This window comes from Bombina bombina, chromosome 2 (assembly GCF_027579735.1).
Source record: "Bombina bombina isolate aBomBom1 chromosome 2, aBomBom1.pri, whole genome shotgun sequence".
In the NCBI taxonomy this organism is placed as follows: Eukaryota; Metazoa; Chordata; class Amphibia; order Anura; family Bombinatoridae; genus Bombina; species Bombina bombina.
The window spans coordinates 171,833,080-171,859,258 of record NC_069500.1 but is presented as its reverse complement, the minus strand read 5'-3'; the positions used below and the strand labels follow the sequence as shown (position 1 = coordinate 171,859,258).

General features: G+C 37.6%; 1 protein-coding gene across 3 annotated transcripts in view; it reads right to left on the bottom strand.

Annotated features, from left to right (window-relative positions):
- The window catches only part of MAST4 (microtubule associated serine/threonine kinase family member 4), a 553,495-nt gene that overhangs the window by 127,653 nt on the left and 399,663 nt on the right, over positions 1-26,179 (bottom strand). For all 3 annotated transcript variants that reach the window (XM_053701346.1, XM_053701344.1, XM_053701347.1), the window contains 3 exons: positions 10,559-10,713; positions 9,362-9,437; positions 8,167-8,376 (listed from right to left, as the gene is read on the bottom strand). In XM_053701346.1, the coding sequence (XP_053557321.1) occupies positions 8,167-8,376; positions 9,362-9,437; positions 10,559-10,713 (441 nt within the window). The remainder of the gene's footprint in view (positions 1-8,166; positions 8,377-9,361; positions 9,438-10,558; positions 10,714-26,179) is intronic.

Genomic DNA, 26,179 nt, shown 5'->3' with positions numbered 1-26,179 from the left:
GATGTGAAATAATTCCGGTGCATACAATTTTAAACAAAGTTGAGATTTACTTCTATTATCTAATTTGTTTCATTCTTGGTATCCTTTGTTGAAAAGCACACCTAGGTAAGCAGCAATGCACTGTTGGAAGTTAACAACTGATTGGTGGCTGCGCATTTATGCCTTTTGTCATTGGTTCACCATATGTGTTCAGCTAACTCCCAGTTGTGCATTTTTGTTCCTTCAACAAAGGATACAAAAATAATAAAGCAATTTGGTAATAGAGGTAAACTATAAAGTTGTAGTATGCTTTATCTGAATCACACAAAAAAAATGTTGGGTCTCATGTCCCTTTAATGGAAAATTGGGACATGTCACGGGAACATATTTTAATAAAATAAATAAAATCTCTTAACAAATAAGAGCACAAGATCTGGGTCCATGACAGTAAGTTTGGTTAATTTATGGTCTACTCACATTATTATCGGTTATTTGTAGAGCGCCCACAGATTCCGCAGCGCTATAAACAAAGGGGGAGTACAACAAAACAATTATAGGGTAGAGGGCCCTGCCAAGAGTTGCACTGTTGTAGTCAGCTCTTAAGAAGGTGATCTGCAAACAGCTGGACTCTTAGGCTTACATGCTAGGGGGGTTCAGGGGATTGCAGTGGAGGAGAGGAACTGGTATTAGGAAAGGTTAGCGTAGGTTGTATGCGTCCCTGAACAGTAGAGTCTTTAGGGAGCACTTGAAGCTTTTAAAACTAGAAGAGAGTCTTGTAGAGCGAGGCAGAGAGTTCCACAAGATGGGAGCCAGTCTGGAGAAGTCCTGTAAACGGGAGTGTGATGAGGTGACAAGAGAGGAGGAGAGTAGAAGGTCATGAGTAGAGTGAAGGGGACGGGAGGGAGAGTATCTGGAGACAAGGTCTGAGATGTAGGGGGGAGCAGTGCAGTTGAGGGCTTTGTATGTAAGAGTGAGAGTTTTGTGTTTGATCCTAGAGGCAAGAGGAAGCCAGTGAAGGGATTGGCAGAGAGACGCAGCAGATGAAGAGCGACGTGTAAGGAAGATGAGTCTGGCAGAGGCATTCATTATGGATTGTAAAGGAGCTAGGTGGCAGGTGGGGAGACCAGAGAGGACAGAGTTGCAGTAATCAAGGCGGGAAAGAATGAGAGAGTGGATTAAAATCTTAGTTATGATGGAGTTGTCGACAGTTATAGAGATATTGGGGTGGAGGATTTTGGAAGAAGGGGGGAAAATGAGGAGCTCAGTTTTGGAGAGATTTAGCTTGAGGTAGTGAGAGGACATCCAGGAAGAGATGTGAGAAAGACAGTTAGTGCCACGGGTTAGCAAGGAAGGAGATAGTTCTGGTGCAGAGTAGATTTGGGTGTCATCGGCATACAAATGATATTGGAAACCGTGGGACTTAATTAGGGAACCTAGTGATGACGTATAGATTGAGAAGAGAAGGGGACCGAGGACAGAGCCTTGCGGTACTCCGACAGAAAGTGGTGACGGGGCAGAGGAGGCCCCAGAGAAGGCAACACTGAAGGTACGGTTTGACAGGTAGGAAGAGAGAAACGAAAGGGCTGTGTCACAGATGCCGAAGGATTGGAGGGTTTGGAGCAAAAGAGGGTGGTCGACAGTGTCAAAGGCTGCGGACAGATCAAGGAGGATAAGCAGAGAGAAGTGGCCTTTTGATTTAGCTGTAAGTAGGTCGTTGGTGACTTTAACAATAGCTGTCTCTGTGGAGTGATAGGGACGAAATCCAGATTGCAGCGGCTCAAGAAGGGAGTTTAATGTAAGGAAATGGGATAGGCGTGCATATACTAGTTTTTCGAGAAGCTTTGAAGCAAGAGGGAGGAGGGAAATAGGGCGGTAGTTGGATGGGGAGGTAGGATCAAGGGAAGGTTTTTTGAGGATAGGTGTGACCAGTGCATGTTTCATCGATGAGGGAAATGTACCAGTGCTGAGGGAGAGGTTGAAAATGTGTGTTAGTATAGGGGTAAGGGTAGCAGAGAGAGAGGGGAGCAGCTGTGAGGGGATAGGGTCAAGGGGACAGGTAGTGAGGTGAGAGCGCAGTATAAGTGGCTCCTCACATAGAAACAGGCCTGTGTATTTATTAGAGTGCTACATTAGCATTACAAGTAGAGCTTGCTCTTGATAGCATCCTCTAACGTGTTAAAGATCCAAGACGAAACCCAGGTCTTCACCCAAAATCTAAAGATTTAAGACAAAAGCCATCCATGTTGAGAAGATTTTCCTGAGATACTTTCATTAATTTCAACAATAAAAATAAATATTCACATAACCAAAAAGTTTGAATGGCTGTCTCATTGCCAGTTAAAGTAGGACGGAGACATTCTACTTAAAATCTTAGAGAGGACTGGGTATGTAGGAACTTCACTTCTTGAACAGTTTAGTAAAATGGGAGAAAACGGACCATCCCAATGCACGGGAATGGTGGATATTACTTGGAGAAATAAAAAGGTTACTAAAAGTTTCATAGAGTACTTCATGTCATGGGGTGTGAAAATAGTATGAATTACAACAGAGTAATTAGCCTGAGCAAAGGCCACATATTGATTATCTGTCCACTGTGGCTCTCTGTTTATAATCCCTAGGGGTGGAGGATTATTTTAAACTGTAAAAGTTCAACAGTAATATTAGCATTTTAAATTTAGGGTTCACGTCAAGCATAAAGTTCCTTTACTCTCTGGATTTGTCGATCCTGCATTTATCTGTACTTCTACTAAATTTGTATACTTTGTGTAAGCATGAAAGGCACCTAACACGAATAACAATGTATGAATGTTAAATTACAATGGAGTGTGGTCTTTATGTTATTCCTAAATAGATTTTTCTGCGATTCTGTCCTTACAGAAAAGCACAGCATAAGGTGGGGGCATATGAGTCAACTAACCTAGCTAGAGACAAAGATAAACACTAAAAATAGTTATTCATTTTAATCAGTTGCATTTCAAGGAATATTCTATTCCTATAGTTATGGCTGTGGCACATTAGATGATGTTACATATTTTTTATTTGGATGGATGTTTAAATTATTAGGAAAAAAACAAACATTTTCAGTAGAACCCTAAGCAAATAACTGGTCAAAATAATATTCAATCAAAATTATAAAAAAAATAAGAGAAATTATTTTGCATTATGCAAGATGACAGGAAATTTAAAAAAAAATCTATGTAGGACTAAGCATGACCAAGGTTCTTAATGTCATGTACAAATTTATCTTCATTATTTGCTCAGTTTGATGAAATTACTGCGCACATAGAACACAAATGCAAAATATTCAAACAGATTTTAAAAGTAATGAAAATACGATTAAACACAACACAAGGGGGCTAGTGTCGTTTTTTTTTTAATTAAATGTAAAAGTGCCGCCTCTCCGAAGAGTCTGATGACTAATGACGACGGAGGTGCAAGTTACTCAGCTGTCTCCTAAACCAGAGCACCATACTCCCTTATCTCTAATTGCTTGCTAAATCTCTGGACCGTGTGCTTGAGTCACTCAAGGCAGACAACTTTTTTGTTACTATGAATAATTCAGGGCTCTACAGCATTTATATTTAAAAAGGGAAACTATTATCACTTAAAATTTTACACTAAATTAACCAATTAATACCATTAATACCATTAGAAGTATCATACAAAACACAATGGCCTAGATTATGAGTTTTGCGTTATGGTGCGGTACTACTACCACTACTGAAAAATTGGCCATTGCGCGGTAATGGTCGTTAACTCATATTACGAGTCTAGGCGGTATAGCTATACCGCAAGCATTTTAGCCTGTAACGCAACATCCATTCTGCACTCAAAAAAATGACGTTTCCATAGCGCAGTATTACAGGTTGTGCATTCCAGCTAAAATGCTTGCGTTACAGCCGATAACCGATACGATTCATTGAGCGATCTGAGACCAGTAGTTATTGATTTTGTGAAACAAAAATGTTTCACAAAACTCATAACTGAAATGTTACAAAGTACACTAACACCCATAAACTACCTATTAACCCCTAAACAGCCACCCTCCCGCATCGTAAATACTATATTACACCTATTAACCCCTAATCTGCCACCCACATCGCGACTATTAAATAAACCTATTAACCCTTAATCCGCCGCCTACATCGCCACCGCTAAATTCAATTATTAACCCCTAATCCGTCGGCCCCCTACATTGCGACAACTGAATAAAGTGATTAACCCCTAATCCGCCTCTCCCCGACACTAAATAAAACTATTAACCTCTAAACCGCTGGCCCCCCACATCGCAACTAATAAACTAAACCTATTAACTCCTAAACCGCCAGACCCCCACATCACAAAACACTAAATTAAACTATTAACCCCTAAACCTAACACCCCCCTAACTTTTAATTTAAAGTTACAATATAATTATTTAAAAATAAATACACTTACCTGTGAAATAAAAAAAACTAAAACATTAAACTATAAATTAACCTAACATAACTATATTAATAAAATTACAAAAAAACTACATTAAAAAACCTAATACTACGAAAAAAATAAAAAAATCTAACATTACAAACTCTAAGATAACAAAAATGATAAATGAAATTATCAAAAATAAAAACAATTACACCTAATCTAATAGACCTATACAAATAAAAAAAACCTGCCAAAATAAAAACACCCCCTAACCTACAATAAACTACAAATAGGCTTTTGTAGGGCATTGCCCTAAGTTAAACAGCTCTTTTAACTAGAAAAAAAATGCAAAGTCCCCCCAACAGTAAAACCCCCCACCCAACCAACCCCCAAAATAAAAAATCTAAGCTACCCATTGCCCCTAAAGGGGCATTTGTATGGGCATTGCCCTTAAAAGGGCATTCAGCTCTTTTACTGCCCTTAAAAGGGCATTCAGCTCTTTTACAGGCCCAAAGCCTAATCTTAAAAAAAAAAACACCCTAAAAACAAAACAAAAAAAAACCTAACACTAACCCCAGAATATCTACTCACGGTTCCTGAAGTCCGGACATCCATCTCCATTCAGGCGGCGAGAAGTCTTTATCCAGGCGGTGACATCTTCATCTATTGCAGGGGCGCCTTCTATCTTCATCCTGGTGGCGTGGAGCAGAGCTATCCAAGACCGGCAATGACATCCTGCGCAGAGCGTCGTTTTCATACGGTCACCGCCGTACACTGAAGTTGAATGCAAGGTACCCGTTTAAAAATGGCGTACCTTGCTTTCTTATTGGCTGATTTGATTCTTCAAATTCAAATCAGCCAATAGGATGAGAGCTACTGAAATCCTATTGGCTGTTCAAATCAGCCAATAGGATTTCAGTAGCTCTCATCCTATTGGCTGTTTTGAACAGCCAATAGGATCTAAATAGCTCTCATCCTATTGGCTTATTTGAATTTGAAGAATAAAATCACCCAATAGGAATGCAAGGTACACCATTTTTAAACGGGTATCTTGAATTCAACTTCAGTGTTTGGCGGTTATTGTATAAAGAGGACGCTCCGCTCAGGATGTCATAGCCGGTCCTAGATAGCTCTGCGCTGCCGGGATGAAGATAGAAGATGCCCCTGCGATGGATGAAGATGTCGCTGCCTTAGACTAAGTTTTTTTTATTTTGGGGGGTTGGTTGGGTGGGGGGGTTTACTGTTGGGGGGACTTTGTATTTTTTTCTAGGTAAAAGAGCTGTATATCTTAGGGCAATGCCCTACAAAAGGTAGTTTATTGTAGGTTAGGGGGTGTTTTTATTTTGGTGGGGCTTTTTTATTTTTATAGGGCTATTCGATTAGGCGTAATTGTTTTTATTTTTGATAATTTCGTTTAATATTTTTTGTAATCTTAGAGTTTTTTATTTTTCGTAATTTTTTGTAGTATTAGGTTTTTTAAATGTGTAAATTAGGTTTTTTTAATTGGTAGTTTTTTTAAAAAAAGTTTTAGAATACTTATGTTAGGTTAATTTATAGTTTAATGTTAGTTTTTTTTTTATTTCACAGGTAAGTTTTTATTTATTCTAAGATAGTTATATTGTAACTTTTAATTTAAAGTTAGGGAGGTGTTAGGTTTAGGGGTTAATAGTTTAATCTAGTGTTTTGCAATGTGGAGGGCAGGTGGTTTAAGAGTTAAAAGGTTTAGTTTATTAGTTACAATGTGTGGGGCGGCGGTTTAGGGGTTAATATGTTCATTTAGTGTCTGCGATGTTGGGGAGCGGCGGATTAGGGGTTAATAACTTTATTTAGGTGTTGGAGGATTAGGGGTTAATAACTTTTATTAGTGTCTGTGATGTCGGGGAGCGGCGGATTAGGGGTTAATAACTTATTATTTTAGGCGATGTCAGAGAGCGGAGGATTAGGGGTGTTTAGACTAGGGGCTTATGTTAGGGTGTTTCTTTCCCCCGTAGACATCAATGGGGTTGCGTTACGGCAATTTGCCATTCCTCGTTCGCAGGTGTTAGTTTTTTTCTAACACTCTCTCCCCATTGATGTCCATGGGGGAAAGTGTGCACGAGCACGTAAACTCAGGCCTTGGCTTTTGTGCAGTATGGAGCTTAACGCACCATAACGCACAGCACAAGGAGGTTTTTCAGTAACTCGTAATGGCAGTGATATGGAAAGTGCGGTACCGCTCATTTTATTGCGTTATTTAAGCACCCTGTTTAGCGCAAAACTCGTAATCTAGGTGAATGTTTGCAAACAAGTAGTGAATTGTTTCAAAATATTTTTTAATGAGCCAAATATACAAACATAACTAGATTATATGTATCGCTATATTATTACTTGTGACACTTATCAGGAAATGTATATAATGATGAACACCTGGGCTTTTACTTTGTTTTGAAAGTATCTACCTGGGTCCTCTGCAGAAAATGATAAGGAATTATATTTGCATGGCCTGGTCAATTATATTTGTTTCTTATATAAATAGGAATAACCAAAAACAAACTTTAAAAGGAAGAATCTGGTATTCTGATTCTTTTTTTCATGGAATATTACTACATTTTACGCAGCTGTCATTGCAACATATAAACTATCATGGTGAACAAGATATGACTTGTAGATATTAGTTAGACAAGAATCAAATGTTATTTAGTCATTACATATTTACACAATCTGTACTTTCCCATCAGACAAAAAAAATAAAAAATCTCCAACCTGGCAAGTATTAGAAAGATATTTAAAGGGACATTGTACACTAGATTTTTCGTTGCATAAATGTTTTGTGAATGATCCATTTATATAGCCCATCTGGTGGGAGTATTTTTGTAAAAATGTATAGCTTTGCTTGTTTTTTTAATAACATTGTAATGATTTACAGACTCCTAAGCCCCAAAGGTCTCATCTCATAGTCTTCACCTGTCAATCAACTAAAGACTATGGCGGGCGGAGGAACGGCGGTTATCGTTCCTGCATTAAAATGTAAATATCTAAGAAGATCTACATAAATTACAGATTTCATGAATTAAAGTCTAGCTCATTTTTTAAATTATATCCTATGACTTGAGCGAGTACGCTCAAGTTTACATTCCCTTTAAGTTCTAGAACCGCTCTATGTAAGCAGAATTTGCAACAATGTTTGTAGCAATGTTATACATAGCGTGCTAAACACACCTGCACACTCTTATGCTTATTTAGATTTACTCTTCAACAAACAAAGGATACCAAGAAAATGAAGCAAATTTGATAACAGAAAACAGAAATACATTTTAAAAATTCTAAACCATGAAATGTTCATTTTGGCTTTACTGTTCCATTAGCAGTGAAGAAAAAAACAAAAACAAAAAAAAACGCAGATCTAACACAAAGATAGTTTAGATAGTTTTAAAATGTATTTCTGTTTTCTGTTATCAAATTGAACAGGCAGAGTCCAAAAAGATGCTAACAATGTGTTTTATAGTGGATTAAAATACTATTGCCAAAATGTCTGAAGAAAAAAGATTACTGGAGTTTACACTAAAAAACTATGAGTCAACCATTGTTTGTGATTGATTAGGATCGTCTTTAATTTAACCATGAAAATAACAGAGCAAAACATTTTCCATAGATCTTTCCATAGATGGAATGTATTAAAATAGATGCCAACGAATATAATAGGACATATTTTCTTTATTGAAAAATAAATCTGAAGTTAAGAGCCTACATGGAGAGATTCAATTAAATGCAGTGTCATGGATACTGGTTTATGATAATTACCTCTTGCTGTAACTTTTCTAATTTCTGTTGTAACTCAAGAAAATATCGTGATGTTATGAGGCCCTGGTGGGATTTATCCAAGCAATCTCGTGCCAGCTCAAAGATCTGATGGTGGGTGAAACTAAGAACTCCATCTGCCAGGGGGAGCACACTGTCAGGTGAATAGTTGGTGATAATATCCTGAAGTCGTTCTTCCATCTGAGCTGTAGCCTAATTAAAAATATTAACAAACTTAACCAGAAACCACTCAAGCAGTAACAAATCAGCTCATGTGTTTGCCATTTTTCACATGCGCTTTAAAAGGCAAAGTAAGCTCAAAAGGTCAAAATAATTTTTACATCTCAATAATAGAAGCTAGAACACATAATACAATTATTAATACAAACCCAAATGCTAAGTAAATGTAAAAGTCAGCAAACAATGGGGTCTTGCATTTTTTTCAGAAAGTGGAATTGTAAACTGCTTATTAAAGAGACAAAAAGAACTAAATATTCTATATTTACTTGGAAACTAGTGATCTGGATTTTAAATAAAATGTTGACTTGATCCAAAAAGGGAACAAATGCTACAAAGAATGAACAATATTCAAGCAAACGATTTGCCTCAGAATATTATGCAGATAAAAATATTTTTGGTTCCAAATGACTGATTTCTTTGCTTTGTATCGTGTTATTATTTGTATCACTTTGAACAAACATATTAAGGAGAATGAAAAATGCTCTAGTTATAGGTTCTTCACAGATGTCTATACCGTATATACTCTGCCATAAGCAATATTTCAATATGTAAGAATTAAATTGGTTTCTTTGGAGAATTAGTCTCTGCAGTGTGGTGATAACACATTTTTCATTTTAGTGACACTTTCTTGCTTAGGATATATATTCCATAAGTACTTATCCAAACCAACATCCTGCAACTGATGAACATATTTCTACTTTACAGAAAGAACATTAAATGAGGGCACCATGATATGAGAAACAGGTTCTGATTACAGGTAATGGTGTGCATCATTTTTATTTACAACACATAAAAATACTAAGTACATAGGTTGTAAGTCATAGAATATTTTGTGAGGATTAATGACTATGTTAAAACACCAAGACATCATTAAATTGTTAAAGCTGAAGCACATTTCTAGGGATTAACAGAGTCAACTGTAAATGAAAAGGAGAGTGTGCATTATGCATAAAATTACCTTGGGGAATCGTTCTTTATATACATGGTTCATCATAATTATTTCATGGTCACAGCATGCAGACGTACGTCCAGGGCTGCAAACAAAGAAAATGATCTCTTAAGTTGCTCGGAACTAACAGCAGTTCATATATCAATAGAATTACTAGAGGGGAAAAAAAGAATATTTCACAACAAATTAGAAGAAAATCTGTGCATGTTGTCACCAAAGAAGACGTGATAAATAAAAAAGGATAAACCCATTAGAGAAACTTAACTATAAAGCAAGGGATGAAGTAATGTTTGTAAACAGAGAAAAGTTTTCATTTATATCACACATATATATATTTTTTTTTACACACACATATATATATATATACACACACACACACATATATATATATACACACACACACATATATATATATATACACACACACACATATATATATATATACACACACATATATATATATATACACATACACACACACACATATATATATATATACATACACACACACACATATATATATATATATATATATATATATATATATATATATACATACACACATACATACTCATATATACAAATACTGTGAATATAAATATATATATATTATTTTTTTTAAATCTATAGAAGTATATATTAGTCAGGAAAATATATCTGAATCAGATATAAGTGTAACGGAGGTGTTGGCAATAAAAAAAAATGTATAGTGATCTACATGTATTTGCCCATATTAATGAATGGCTACTATTTTGTTTTTCTGTATAAAGAGTTTGATTTTTTTTATCATTTATTAAAAGGGGATTTCATCATCTATGAATTTCAATTTTCAATTTAAAATAAACAAATTGCTACAATGAAACTGAACATCTAGTGAAAACTGCATAGAACAAGTACTACACATAAAATAGCTGCTAAGTCTAACACATGTTTGACCTGATCACATAATTATTATATTCTGTGAATTCTTACACATGCTCAGTAGGAGCTGGTGACTCAGTAATTGTAAATATAAAAAGACTCTGCACATTCTTAATGGAAGCAAATTGCACAGTTGTTTAAAATTGCTGCTTTATCTGAATCATGAAAGCTTAATTTTGACTTAAGTGTCCCTTTAACATTCTGGTGTCAAAATGTGGTTCATTGCAGAAGGGCAAAGTTTATCTTAATGAATTTTCGCTTGTAAACACAGCAGCTTGTACACACCTGAGACTTCTGGATCGAGGGCGCATTTGAGTGGTCCTGCATCTGTCATCGCTGGCAATGCTTTCAGTGCAGAAATGTTTGGACAAAAAATGCAGTTCATCAGGTGTGGGCTGATATGGTAACTGGTGTAACTTCTCTTGGGAAGAACAGGATGACTGTGGAGCAGAAGAGAAAGTCAAGTTATCCTTGCAGTTGCTACAGACATATTCACATATTATAAAATCAAATGTAACCATTAGGATAATGACAAAAACACAAATATACTCATTCTTCTAGTGACATTCACACAGTTAGCAAGACTTACACACAATACTTCAAGTTGTGAAATACCAAATTCAAAGGCAAGTCTATATCTCTCTCAAGTTGAAACAGACGGATTACTTTTGTTTTGTAATATAAATATTAGTCCAGAAGGCAGATGAATGAGAATGAAACAAGCCCACATGTGTAAAATAAATGTAAATACAAAAATAAAAGCCAAATTAAATTATTATTGGGAACAAAAATACTAGGACAAGTCAAGGTATAGGCTACAACAACAAAAAAAAGTCTAATATAGGGGAAAAGAGACAAAAAAAGGAAAAAAAATATTATTTGCCGTAGTAAAGCCTATAAATATCCTTATCAATATTTTATATCTTAGGATGTAAGTGTATGTGTATAAACACAAATTTGATATAGTGAATTACAGTGCTTTCCAAATATTATTTTTTTTAATAGCGTTGGCGATCAGCAGTGTTGCCAAGCTGCAACCCAAGTGGAACAGACCACAAATACTGCACAACAAATGCCTGAAGCAGAGTCTGACTACCTGGCAATATTTAGTCCCTTAAAGGGACACTTAAGCCACATTTTTTTTTCTTTCATGATTCAGGTAGATAGAGCATAACATTTCAAACAACATTCCAATTCACTTCTATTATCTAATTTGCTTCATCCTTTAGATATCCTTTGTTGAAGAAATAGCAATGCACATGGGTGAGCCAATAACACAAGGCATCTATGTGCAGCAATGAATCAGTAGCTACTGAGCCTATCTACATATGTTTTTTTAGCAAAGGATATAAAGAGAATGAAGCAAATTAGATAATAGAAGTAAATTAGAACATTTTTTAAAAATGGCATACTCTTTCTATATCATGAAAGAAAAAATGTAGGTTTCATGTCCCTTTAAACTACTGTGAAAGGCAACCATCCACTTGTATCCCTGAAACCTGATGGTTGGCTGCCATTCCATGAACACCTTAGGAAGCTAAAAAAAACATTGATCTAAGGTCAAAGCCTGTTTCTTCCTTGTGCTTGAGCCAATGACCACAAGTTACACAACTCCTGCTCAAATGCATATGTTCTGTTTCAGTCATGTAGACACGGCTATGGAATGACACAGAGGGACAATGAAATGCTAGACAGACCTACGCCATGATCACTTTATTACCCTAGTAGTTCCTTGGATTATATGCTCTCTGGATCCCACTCAATGTCAGAAATAAGTTAAAAGGAGTATCCCTTATGCTCTTATACTAACTTAGGCACATAATTCATTATTTAATGTTAATACTGTGGATAACTAGTATATATTACATACAGTCTACACCTGCTATATACAGAGGTGTCTCCAGGAACCGTATATAGGGGGACAAATATTGTGGTAAGAAAAAACATTATTGTGAGAGAGATGAAACTAGTAGGTCTGATGTAATGCTCAGTTAATTACATGATATAGACAGATGCTGAGATATGTTTTGACCTACACAACTATTTTTAAATTACACCAGTACAAATGGTCTCTTAAATAGAGTACTGCATGCTTTCGTATTTAACCCTAATACTCATTAATAATATAAATATCTTCTGACTATTAAATGTTGGATAAATGCATCAGTGAAATGACATATGTGGTCTTTACCACTAAGTTATACAACAAAAGTATTAGTCATAAAGTTGATCTAACCAAAGAACGTAACATTAATTATAAACTATTTCACAGTCGAGCCGGGTAGGTCTCACCAAAGATCCCTTCCATTCCAGTGGGAACTTCCCACAAAACATGGGGGATATAAGAATACAGCAGTGCACATTGCAATTACTATTAAATAATGTACATACAACATATACAGTAGATGCCACAAAGAAAGTCAAAGCCAAGAAGGTCTACATAGTCATCTGTAGTCGTGCCCAAAAAGATCTGTATGCACTTAGCTAAAAAGTTTAGTAAAATATCCCAAAAAGAACTAATTTTAAGGCCAAGCTTAAAAATCCCAATGAGAAAAGAACAAGGTCCTCCTCTCTCATGATGCAGATGTTAAAGGACCACTATATACAGCAGAACTGAATAATAGACAAATACACAATAAAAACACAATGCAATAGCACGTTGTTTGAATTTGGAATGAGAAGTAACTTTTTTTTTTGGTAAATTATAAAGTTAATCCAATTTTTCCTCCCACTGTATTATATGACAGACATCAGCCAATTACAAAATTAATATAAGTATATTCTGTGCATTTTTTCATATGCTCAGTAGGAGCCAGAGTGTCAGAAAGTGTGCATATAAATAAAAATTGCACATTTTAATTAATGGAAGCATATTGGAAAGTTTTTTTGTTTTTTAAATTGCATGCATCTCAATCATGAAACTTTAATTGTACTGTCCCTTTAATGCCAAAAGAATGTGTTAAAAAAACAAACAAAATAAAAACATAAAACCAAGATATTTCTTGGACAAACAACCTGTCTAGAAGACAGAAACCAAAACAATCAGACATAAAACCATTGCAGTGGGTGAGTTACATCTCTTTACAATAGCCTTGAAGATCAAACTAAAGACATCTAATAAATCATCTTTCATAGTGAGAAGCCTAGCTGTACTAAACACATATACTAACTGAAACAACAATAAACTAAAACAAAAATAAATAAAAATTAAACAATAGGTGATAACACACCTGACAATGAAGAGTTAATGTCTTTATTATGTTTTCCTTAAAGATGTTTCATTTTCTTCTGTTTATCAAATACTTTTATATAGTAGATGGCAGAGTTCAATGAAAGGAAGTGTTACTTGTGATTGCTTGTATATTACCTTAAGACCCTGGGACTTTATACATCAAATATTTTATTACTACATAGACAGGCTGTGTTGACAGTTTCTGATTAGCTACAACATTTGATTGTCAGAAACAAATCTCTCCTGCTAGTGAGCAGGACATCTCAAGGATTCAAAGCCCTTGAAGACGGAGTGGGGCAAAGAACCATCAAAAATAGTCATAAGACATATCCAGTTTACAAGTACAAGCAATTTGTAAACTCTATATATTACATAAATTACTTGAGACTTGTGGAAAGGTACCAGAACACACCAAATAAAAATGTAATTTAGAACATACTATTCCCAAGTGTGTTAGGTCAGTAACAACTTTGTAAATCGAATGGTACCATTTTCATGAAGAATTGCATAATAGTTATTATCTTATTTTTAGCAGAAGCTAATAAACTAAAAAAAAATCACTCCCAGGTAGCTCTCTTTTTAAATAAAAAACAAGTGATTTGAACCAATAACAGTGCCAAACTATATTATCTATATATTATCTATATATATGCAACTTGCTATGCGTGTTAGAATAACTTGTGCTATTCACAAGCTGTTGAAGAAACAAACATAGAACAAAACTATTGTGTTTGCATACTAAAACATTACACATCCAATGTATTGTAAATGTGAAAAGCAAATACAACAAACACATACTGCCCATTGCTTGCTAGCAAAATAAATTTAAATGGCCTCTACAGCTCTAGTATCAAAAAAACAGAATTTATGCTTACCTGATAAATTACTTTCTCCAACGGTGTGTCCGGTCCACGGCGTCATCCTTACTTGTGGGAATATCTCTTCCCCAACAGGAAATGGCAAAGAGTCCCAGCAAAGCTGGCCATATAGTCCCTCCTAGGCTCCGCCCACCCCAGTAATTCGACCGACGGACAGGAGGAAAAAAATAGGAGAAACTATAGGGTGCCGTGGTGACTGTAGTTAGAGAAAATAATTCATCAAACCTGATTAAAAAACCAGGGCGGGCCGTGGACCGGACACACCGTTGGAGAAAGTAATTTATCAGGTAAGCATAAATTCTGTTTTCTCCAACATTGGTGTGTCCGGTCCACGGCGTCATCCTTACTTGTGGGAACCAATACCAAAGCTTTAGGACACGGATGAAGGGAGGGAGCAAATCAGGTTACCTAAACAGAAGGCACCACGGCTTGCAAAACCTTTCTCCCAAAAACAGCCTCCGAAGAAGCAAAAGTATCAAATTTGTAAAATTTGGCAAAAGTGTGCAGTGAAGATCAAGTCGCTGCCTTACATATCTGATCAACAGAAGCCTCGTTCTTGAAGGCCCATGTGGAAGCCACAGCCCTAGTAGAGTGAGCTGTGATTCTTTCAGGAGGCTGCCGTCCAGCAGTCTCGTAAGCCAATCGGATGATGCTTTTAAGCCAAAAGGAAAGAGAAGTAGAAGTCGCTTTTTGACCTCTCCTTTTACCAGAATAGACAACAAACAGAGAAAATGTTTGTCTGAACTCTTTTGTAGCTTCTAAATAGAATTTTAGAGCACGGACTACATCTAAATTGTGTAGCAAACGTTCCTTCTTTGAAACTAGATTCGGACACAAAGAAGGTACAACTATCTCCTGGTTAATATTTTTGTTGGAAACAACCTTTGGAAGAAAACCAGGCTTAGTACCTTAGTACAAAACAACCTTATCTGAATGGAACACCAGATAGGGCGGAGTACACTGCAGAGCAGATAACTCAGAAACTCTTCTAGCAGAAGAAATAGCAACCAAAAACAAAACTTTCCAAGATAACAACTTAATATCTATGGAATGTAAAGGTTCAAACAGAACCCCTTGGAGAACTGAAAGAACTAGATTTAAACTCCAGGGAGGAGTCAAAGGTCTGTAAACAGGCTTGATCCTAACCAGAGCCTGAACAAATGCTTGAACATCTGGCACAGCTGCCAGTCGTTTGTGTAGTAAGACAGATAAAGCAGAAATCTGTCCCTTTAGAGAACTCGCTGATAATCCTTTATCCAAACCTTCTTGTAGAAAGGAAAGGATCTTAGGAATTTTGATCTTATTCCATGGGAATCCCTTGGATTCACACCAGCAGATATATCTTTTCCATATTTTATGGTAAATTTTTCTAGTTACCGGTTTTCTGGCTTGAACCAGAGTATCTATCACAGAATCTGAAAACCCACGCCTTGATAGAATCAAGCGTTCAATCTCCAAGCCGTCAGCTGGAAAGAGACCAGATTTGGATGTTCGAATGGACCCTGTACAAGAAGGTCCTGTCTCAAAGGTAGCTTCCATGGTGGAACCAATGACATATTCACCAGGTCTGCATACCAAGTCCTGCGTGGCCACGCAGGAGCTATCAAGATCACTGAGGCCCTCTCCTGCTTGATCCTGGCTACCAGCCTGGGAATGAGAGGAAACGGTGGAAACACATAAGCTAGGTTGAAGGTCCAAGGCGCTACTAGTGCATCCACTAGAGTCGCCTTGGGATCCCTGGATCTGGACCCGTAGCAAGGAACCTTGAAGTTCTCACGAGACGCCATCAGATCCATATCTGGAATGCCCCATAATTGAGTCAATTGGGCAAAGATCTCCGGGTGGAGTTCCCACTCCCCCGGATGGAAAGTCTGACGACTCAGATAATCCGCCTCCTAGTTTTCCACACCTGGGATGTGGATCGCAGATAGGTGGCAGGAGTGATCCTCCGCCCATTTTATTATTTTGGTCACTTCTTTCATCGCCAGGGAACTCCTTGTTCCCCCCTGATGATTGATATAAGCAATTCGTCATGTTGTCTGATTGGAATCTTATGAATCTGGCCTTTGCTAGTTGAGGCCAAGCCCTGAGAGCATTGAATATCGCTCTTAGTTCCAGAATGTTTATCGGGAGAAGAGACTCTTCCCGAGACCAAAGTCCCTGAGCTTTCAGGGATTCCCAGACCGCACCCCAGCCCACTAGACTGGCGTCGGTCGTGACGATGACCCACTCTGGTCTGCGGAAGCTCATTCCCTGGGACAGGTGGTCCAGGGTTAGCCACCAACGGAGTGAGTCTCTGGTCTTCTGATCTACTTGAATCACTGGAGACAAGTCTGTATAGTTCCCATTCCACTGTTTCAGCATGCACAGTTGTAATGGTCTTAGATGAATTCGCGCAAAAGGAACTATGTCCATTGCTGCAACCATCAACCCTACTACTTCCATGCACTGAGCTACGGAAGAACGAGGAATAGAATGAAGAACTTGAGAAATGTTTAGAAGTTTTGACTTTCTGACTTCTGTCAGGAAAATCCTCATTTATAAAGAATCTATTATTGTTCCCAAGAAGGGAACTCTTGTCGACGGAGACAGGGAACTTTTTTCTATGTTCACCTTCCATCCGTGAGATCTGTGAACGGCCAGAACGATGTCTGTGTGAGCCTTTGCCTTTGAAAGAGACGACGCTTGTATTAGAATGTCGTCCAAGTACGGTACTACTGCAATGCCCCTTGGTCTTAGAACCGCTAGAAGGGACCCGAGTACCTTTGTGAAAATCCTTGGAGCAGTGGCTAACCCGAATGGGAGGGCCACAAACTGGTAATGTTTGTCCAGAAAGGCGAACCTTAGGAACTGATGATGTTCTTTGTGGATAGGAATATGAAGATACGCATCCTTTAGATCCACGGTAGTCATAAATTGACCTTCCTGGATTGTAGGTAGAATCGTTCGAATGGTTTCCATTTTGAACGATGGTACGCTGAGAAATTTGTTTAGGATCTTTAAATCCAGAATTGGTCTGAAAGTTCCCTCTTTTTTGGGAACTACAAACAGATTTGAGTAAAATCCCATTCCTTGTTCCGCCGATGGAACTGGGTGTATCACTCCCATCTTTAACAGGTCTTCTACACAATGTAAGAATGCCTGTCTCTTTATTTGGTTTGAGGATAAGTGAGACATGTGGAACCTTTCCCCCAGTGATGTCTGAGATAATCTCTTTCAATTCTGGCCCAAAGAGAGTTTTACCCTTGAAGGGGATATTAAGCAATTTTGTCTTGGATGATACATCCGCTGACCAAGACTTTAGCCAAAGCGCTCTGCGTGCCACAATTGCAAACCCTGAATTTTTCGCCGCTAATCTAGCTAATTGCAAAGCGGCATCTAAAATAAAAGAATTAGCCAACTTAAGTGCGTGAACTCTGTCCATAACCTCCTCATATGGAGTCTCTCTACTGAGCGACTTTTCTAGTTCCTCGAACCAGAACCACGCTGCTGTAGTGACAGGAACAATGCACGAAATGAGTTGCAGAAGGTAACCTTGCTGTACAAAAATCTTTTTAAGCAAACCCTCCAATTTTTTATCCATAGGATCTTTAAAAGCACAATTATCCTCGATAGGAATAGTAGTGCGCTTGTTTAGAAGTAGAAACTGCCCCCTCGACCTTAGGGACTGTCTGCCATAAGTCCTTTCTGGGGTCGACCATAGGAAATAATTTCTTAAATATAGGAGGGGGGACAAAAGGTATGCCGGGCTTCTCCCACTCCTTATTCACTATGTCCGCCACCCGCTTGGGTATAGGAAAAGCGTCGGGGTGCACCGGAACCTCTAGGAACTTGTCCATCTTGCATAATTTCTCTGGAATGACCAGGTTGTCACAATCATCCAGAGTAGATAACACCTCCTTAAGCAGTGCACGGAGATGCTCTAATTTAAATTTAAATGTCACATCATCAGGTTCAGCCTGTTGAGAAATTTTTCCTGAATCTGAAATTTCCCCATCTGACCAAACCTCCCTCATGGCCCCTTCAGATTGGTGTGAGGGTATGACAGAGCAATTATCATCAGCGCCCTCCTGCTCTTCAGTGTTTAAAACAGAGCAATCGCGCTTTCTCTGATATGCAGGCATTTTGCATAAAATATTTGCTATGGAGTTATCCATTACAGCCGTCAATTGTTGCATAGTAATAAGCATTGGCGCGCTAGAAGTACTAGGGGCCTCCTGCGTGGGCAAAACTGGTATAGACACAGAAGGAGATGATGATGAACTATGTCTACTCCCTTCATCTGATGAATCATCTTGGGCAACTTTACTATTTGTGGCAGTACTATCCTTACTTTGTTTGGACGCTATGGCACAATCATCACACAATTTTGAAGGGGGAGACACATTGACTTTCATACATATAGAACATAGCTTATCTGAAGGTACAGACATGTTAAACAGGCCTAAACTTGTCAATAAAGCACAAAAACCGTTTTAAAACAAAACCGTTACTGTCTCTTTAAATTTCAAACAGAGCACACTTTATTACTGAATATGTGAAAAAGTATGAAGGAATTGTTCAAAATTTACCAAATTTTCACCACAGTGTCTTAAAGCATTAAAAGTATTGCACACCAATTTTCAGAGCTTTAACCCTTAAAATAACGAAACCGGAGCCAGTTACAGTTTTAACCCCTCTACAGTCCCAGCTACAGCCTTTGCTGCGACTTTACCAAACCCAGGGGGGAATACGATACCAAATGAAGCCTTCTAGGAACTTTTCCAACTACTTTCAGATCCTCGCACATGCATCTGCATGTCTTGCTCTCAAAAGTAACTGCGCAGCCTACAACTGGGAAGGCCCTTCCTGACTGGAAAGGTGTCTAACACAGTGCCTGACGTTAAAAAACGTTCCCCAAGTTTATAAGTGTGAATAACAAGCATAAACATGTATAAAATGCCCAAATAAAGCAATCGATTTTGCCCATAAAAGTGTCTACCAGTTTTATAGCCCATATTAAGCCCTTTATTCTGTTTGAGACTAAGAAAATGGCTTACCAGTCCCCATGAGGGGAAATGACAGCCTTCCAGCATTACACAGTCTTGTTAGAAATATGGCTAGTCATACCTTAAGCAGAAAAGTCTGCTAACTGTTTCCCCCAACAAACGATTTTAGTTACTGTCTGCTAAAATCATCTTCCTCTCACAAACAGAACTCTTCATCTTTTCTGTTTCAGAGTAAATAGTACATACCAGCACTATTTTAAAATAACAAACTCTTGATAGTAGAATAAAAAACTACAACTAAACACCACATACTCTTAACCATCTCCGTGGAGATGTTGCCTGTGCAACGGCAAAGAGAATGACTGGGGTGGGCGGAGCCTAGGAGGGACCATATGGCCAGCTTTGCTGGGACTCTTTGCCATTTCCTGTTGGGGAAGAGATATTCCCACAAGTAAGGATGACGCCGTGGACCGGACACACCAATGTTGGAGAAAAGGATACTTTACGTGGAAAATATAAAAAGTTAAATACTAGGGCTCGTCAAACTCAGGAGCCTGGGAGCCACTGGCAGGGCTGTCTAACACAGGGCAAAAGGGGCAGCTGTCCAGGGCCCAGTCTTTGTTGAGGGGCCTAAGAGTCATGCCAGACTGGTTCATGCCAGACTGCTAATGTCATGTGACATGGGGGGGGGGGGGGCACAGTCAGTTCTAATACTGTCACAGTCAAAAGTTAGCTGCTTATATTTATTTGTGAGAAACTGTGCCACACCATGCCGGTGTCATGTCATGTCATGTGACATGCCAAGCTAGTGCCATGTGCTGTTTTAGATGTGCACTGTGCAGCACTGAATGCTAAGCCCTAACTCGGCATCCAGCCAATCCCACTGCATCAGAAAAGGTCCTGCTGGGGTTACCACTGTTACCAGGTAACTGCTCTGGTGGTGGGAATTGTTTCTGGGTAGGGCTGACTGTAGGCGCATTCAGCAGAAAGCTGGAGTGGCAGGCACGTGAGGATTTGAGCATCTGTGCAGCTGCACACACTGCTCTCTTCAGTCTTGAGGCTGTGTGACTCATCTCACACTGTATCCATGCAGCCTTGGGCAGACAGCATCCAGTCTGCTGGTCCCCTTAGCCCTGCTCTTTCTGCTGAGGCCCTAAGATAAACTAACTGAAGTTTGGTAGAGGAACTGCACACACGCCCCTTCACCATGCAGCATTGTCTAGTGCAGGGTGAGAGGGAACTTGCTCCTAGCAAATAAGTGACATGTGCTGCTGTGGCTGACATATAGTGTCATGCTGATACTTCACACATTAAGGTAAGGTTTATTTTTATAGTTTTTTTTTCTCTCTGTCTCAGATTTTACAGCTTCCCATAGTAGTTTTGCTGTTCCAGCTTATATTTGTCTGCACCTCCATGCTTCCTCCTCAGTCTTTACCTTGCTTTGCTCCTGTTGGCTGCCCTAAATATCTTTAACCAGCTAACCTTACACCAGAATCACATTCAAAAGCATATTAAATTAATCCACAGTGGGGGAATTTATATATTTATTTACTTATTAGTATTGCTTAGTTCCAGTTTCACATATTGCAATTTATTTCATTTTTTGTTTTAAATGATTAGCCCAGCAGTGGATGATCCACTGCTGGGCTAATAATTTAAAAAAATATATAAAATAAATTGATTTAGTGTTTTTTTGGGATGTTGGGATGGAGAGCAAAATTCCATGGGTGGGGCAAGAAAATGTTTGCCCAGGTACCAGTCAATATTAAAGACAGCCCTGGCCACTGGCTCCTAACTTTTTGGGTTATTCTTCATAGATCTATATACAGATACCACTGTTTGGCTCCTAAAAGTATGTCTGCCTACTAAATATTATTACTGGCTCCAAAATTTTAAACTGATTTGTGGACCCCTGAAATACACTTTTATGTTTTAAATACTATTAAGGGAGCAGAATGGTGTAAATGTAAACTTATGAATTTAAAACCATTGTAATGCTGCTTTTTTGTGATATTTTGATGTTACCATTTTGTTGTTATCATTTTGTTGCCAAGAACATTTACTGCAGAGATTGGAAATAGTTTTTTTCAAAGACTTTCCAATAGTCATGAAAAAAAAAAAAAAAAATTAATAACCTTTAAAAAAAACAAACCATGATGAGCTAAATGAAAATATGAGAAACCGAATGCGATTCATAACTCTTGCTTTAAAAAAATAAAAACATAGTAGATGATTGAATGTTTTCCCTTAAATTCAAAATAAATAATATTACATTTTAATTTTGTGTGAAATTTATATTTCTTAAAACAGATCTACGCTACTGCACCTCTTGTTATCACTTGTCTCTGCTTGTATACAGATCTGCAATTCTCAAATATAAGATGTATACTCCAATATACAACCTCAGGGTAATTACATATTACTAAAGTGACACTGAACCCAAAATTTTTATTTTGTGATTCAGATAGAGCATGCAATTTTAAGCAACTTTATAATTTACTACTATTATCAATTTTTCTTCGTTCTCTTGCTATTTTTATTTGAAAAAAGAAGGTATCTAAGCTATTTGTTTGGTTTAGGACCCTGCACAGTACTTGTTCATTGGTGGATTCATTTATCCACCAATCAGCAAGAACAACCCAGGTTGCTCCCCAAAAATGGGCCGGCATCTGTAATTACCTTGTATTTAAGCCTCAGCAGACTGCCCCCTTATTTCAGTTCTTTTGACAGACTTGCATTATAGCCAATCAGACCTGTCTCCATGGTAAATTCACGTGCATGAGCTCAATGTTATCTATTTGAAACACGTGAACTAATGCCCTCTAGTGGTGAAAAAATATAAAAATGAATTTAGATTAGAGGCGGCCTTCAAGGTCTAAGAAATTAGCACATGAACCTCCTAGGTTTAGTTTTCAACTAAGAATACCAAGAGAACAAAGCAAAATTGGTGATAAAAGTAAATTGGAAAGTTGTTTAAAATTGCATGTCCTATTTGAAACATGAAAGTTTTTTTTGGACTTGATTGTCCCTTTAAGCAAGCTGAACACTAAAGATGCCTAAATAAACCATGCAGTTTTAAGAGACTTTCCAATATACTTCTATTATCAAATTAGCTTTGTTCTCTTTTATGCCCTTTATAGAGACATAAAACCAACTTTTTTCTTTAATGGTACAGACAGTGCTCACAATTTTAAACAACTTTCAGTTTACTTGTATTATCAAATTTGCTTCATTCTCTTGGTATTCTTTGTTGAAGGAGCAACAATGCATTTCAAAGAGCAAGCTGAACACACTGAGTGAGACAATAACTGGAGGCATATAAGTACAGCTGTCAATCAGCAGCTAGCTTCCAGTAGTACATTGCTGCTCCTGAGACTACATGTGTATGATTTTCAACAAATGATATCAAGAGAACAAAGCAAATTAGATAATAAAAGTAAAATGGAAAGTGGTTTAAATGGTATGCTTTATCTTAAATTGTTTAAAAAGATAGATAATCCCTTTATTACCCATTCCCCAGGTTTGCATAACCAACACTATTATATCAATATACTTTTTACCTCTGAGATTACCTTGTATCTAAGTCTCTGAAGACTGCCGCCTTATTTCAGTTCTTTTGTCAGACTTGCATTTTAGCCAATCAGTGACCTCTCATAAGCAACTTCACGGGCGTGAGCACAATGTTATCTATAAAGCTCACATGAATTAAAACCATATAGCTGTGAACAACTGTCAAATCCATTCAGATAAGATGCGGCCTTAAAGAGCTTAGAAATTAGCATATGAGCCTACCTAGGTTTAGCTTTCAACTAAGAATACCAAGAGAACACAGCACATTTGATGATAAAAGTAAATAGGAAGTTTATTTAAAATGACATGTCCTATCTGAATCATGAAAGTTTAATTTTGACTAGACATTCCCTTTAATAATGAAAGAAAAATGTGGTGGTGTTGGTGGGGGTTGTGTTATTCACCGACAGTTTTACTCTAATCCTGGCATCAGTTTTACTTTTCTTCTTTTCTGAACATTAATGTCATCAAAACGGGAAGAGTCTGATATAATACTGACATGGATGCACAATAGCGGTTTTTGTAAACAAATAATCTGTTCACTATTTATAAAAAAAAATATGTTTAAAATAGATAAAGTTTGAGGTGACATTCCCATAAATACATATTGTATCAAGGGAGAAAGAGAACTCAGAATGTACTGGCAAACAAAAAGCAAAACACAAAATGAATACAGCATTGTTTGTAAGAAGAACAGTCTACTTCCCCCACCCGTCATAGCATGAGATAAATGCGTAGCCTAACTACAGATTATTAACTTTCGTACATAGAACACGGAGACCTGAGAACGTTCTGCTTTGCAAAAGACATATAAAGTTATTGTGATAAGAACTCAGCATATTCTAGAATGTCATTAGCTTGTCATTAGCTTGGTTATAAACGCTGACATTTATGTATTTTTTTGTCTTACCATAGTTATAGCCCATCAGTCACATTTTGACAAGTCAAAACAATAAAGACAATTGTCCTTTTATAATTGTATCTACCAATAATTAAAATAGCAATAATCACAAAGATTTTGTTCATAATTTAACAAGACGTGATTTTTGGCACCAAGTCTCACTCTTTATTGGGCTGAGTTTCAGACAAACCAAAAGAAAGATGTGGTAATATAACAATAAAAAAAAGATTGATGAGCATTTTTGTTTTTTTAATTCAAATTCATTATTATGTTTACAAAGAGAGAAGTGCTCTACCAGGAACGAACAACAGCTCAGTGGCTTGTTCTATGGCGATTTACCACCCGGAAGCAGCCTCTTTTAGACCAGTGTGCTTTTCACAGAAGAAAACTTTCCTGAAGTATATCAGTCTGATCCCGCCAAGTAAGGTCAGTCCAGCCCCGAAATACCAGGCAATTCTCCTCTGAACAAGGAACATGACAACCCCAGACGATCGTTTCGGCCTCCTATGGGCCTCGTCAGTGAGGTGCAGCCACATTCCTCTAAGCACACTGGGCAAGGAGTCCACGTCTGGTTTCCCCCATCACCCATAGGGAGACTTCCCAAGGGTCATAATAATTTGCATACAAAGAGAGAAGTGCTCTACCAGGAACGAACAACAGCTCAGTGGCTTGTTCTATGGCGATTTACCACCCGGAAGCAGCCTCTTTTAGACCAGTGTGCTTTTCACAGAAGAAAACTTTCCTGAAGTATATCAGTCTGATCCCGCCAAGTAAGGTCAGTCCAGCCCCGAAATACCAGGCAATTCTCCTCTGAACAAGGAACATGACAACCCCAGACGATCGTTTCGGCCTCCTATGGGCCTCGTCAGTGAGGTGCAGCCACATTCCTCTAAGCACACTGGGCAAGGAGTCCACGTCTGGTTTCCCCCATCACCCATAGGGAGACTTCCCAAGGGTCATAATAATTTGCATACAAAGAGAGAAGTGCTCTACCAGGAACGAACAACAGCTCAGTGGCTTGTTCTATGGCGATTTACCACCCGGAAGCAGCCTCTTTTAGACCAGTGTGCTTTTCACAGAAGAAAACTTTCCTGAAGTATATCAGTCTGATCCCGCCAAGTAAGGTCAGTCCAGCCCCGAAATACCAGGCAATTCTCCTCTGAACAAGGAACATGACAACCCCAGACGATTGATTATTATGTTATCAATTGGACATTTTCAGCCATTTGAACAGTAAAGCTTTCAATTTTGTTAAAGGGATAGTCTAGTCAAAAATAAAGTTTCAAGGTTCGGAGAGGGTATGTCATTTTCAATAACTTTCCAGTTTACTTATATAATCAATTTTGCTTTGTTCTCTTCATATTCATATTTGAAAGCTAAACCTAGGTAGGCTCATATGCTAATTTCTTAGCCCTTGAAGGCCACCTCTTATTCTGAATGAATTTTGATTTTTTTCCCAAAACTAGAGGGCATTAGTTCATGTGTGCCATATAGATAACATTGTGCTCACGCACATGGAATTACTTATGAGTCAGCATTGATTGGCTAAAATGCAAGTCTGTCAAAAGAACTGAAATAAGGGGATAGTCTGGAGAGGCTTAGATACAAGGTAATCATAGAGGTAAAAAGTTTATTAATATAACTGTGTTTGTCATGCAAAACTGGAGAATGGGTAATAAAGGGATTATCTATATTTTTAAACAATAAAAATTCTGGTGTAGAAAGTCCCTTTAAATATATATATATATATATATATATATATATATATATATATATATATATATATATATATATATATATATACATACAGGTGGCCCTCGTTTTACAACGGTTCAATTTACACCGTTTCAGAATAACAACCTTTTTTTCCAGTCATGTGACTGCTATTGAAAAGCATTGAGAAGCAGTGCATTTATTAAAATAGTCAGTAGGTGGAGCTGTCTGCTTGTGTTGCAGCAAAGCCAAACAAGCTGAAATTAATCAGTTTAACCAGAACTGAGCTATCGAGCAGATTTCAAAGGAACAAGATCTTCCTGTCTATAAATCAGTCCAGATTGGAATGGATAGAAAGAACTGTTTGCAGAAAAATGCAAGCGAACTCTGTGTTGTGTGATTATTTTATTAGGTTTATAATGCTGTTTAGCAAATGTTTTTGTTTATTTAACTTAGTTTAATTATATATTCTGTGTTGTGTTATTATTTTATTAGGTTTATAATGCTGTTTATCATTTAAAGTCTTCATTTCAAAGCTTTAAAAATAATGTATTAGGTGTTACTTATGACAATTTTGAGGGGGGCCTGGAACCTAACTCCCTCACTTCCCATTGACTTACATTA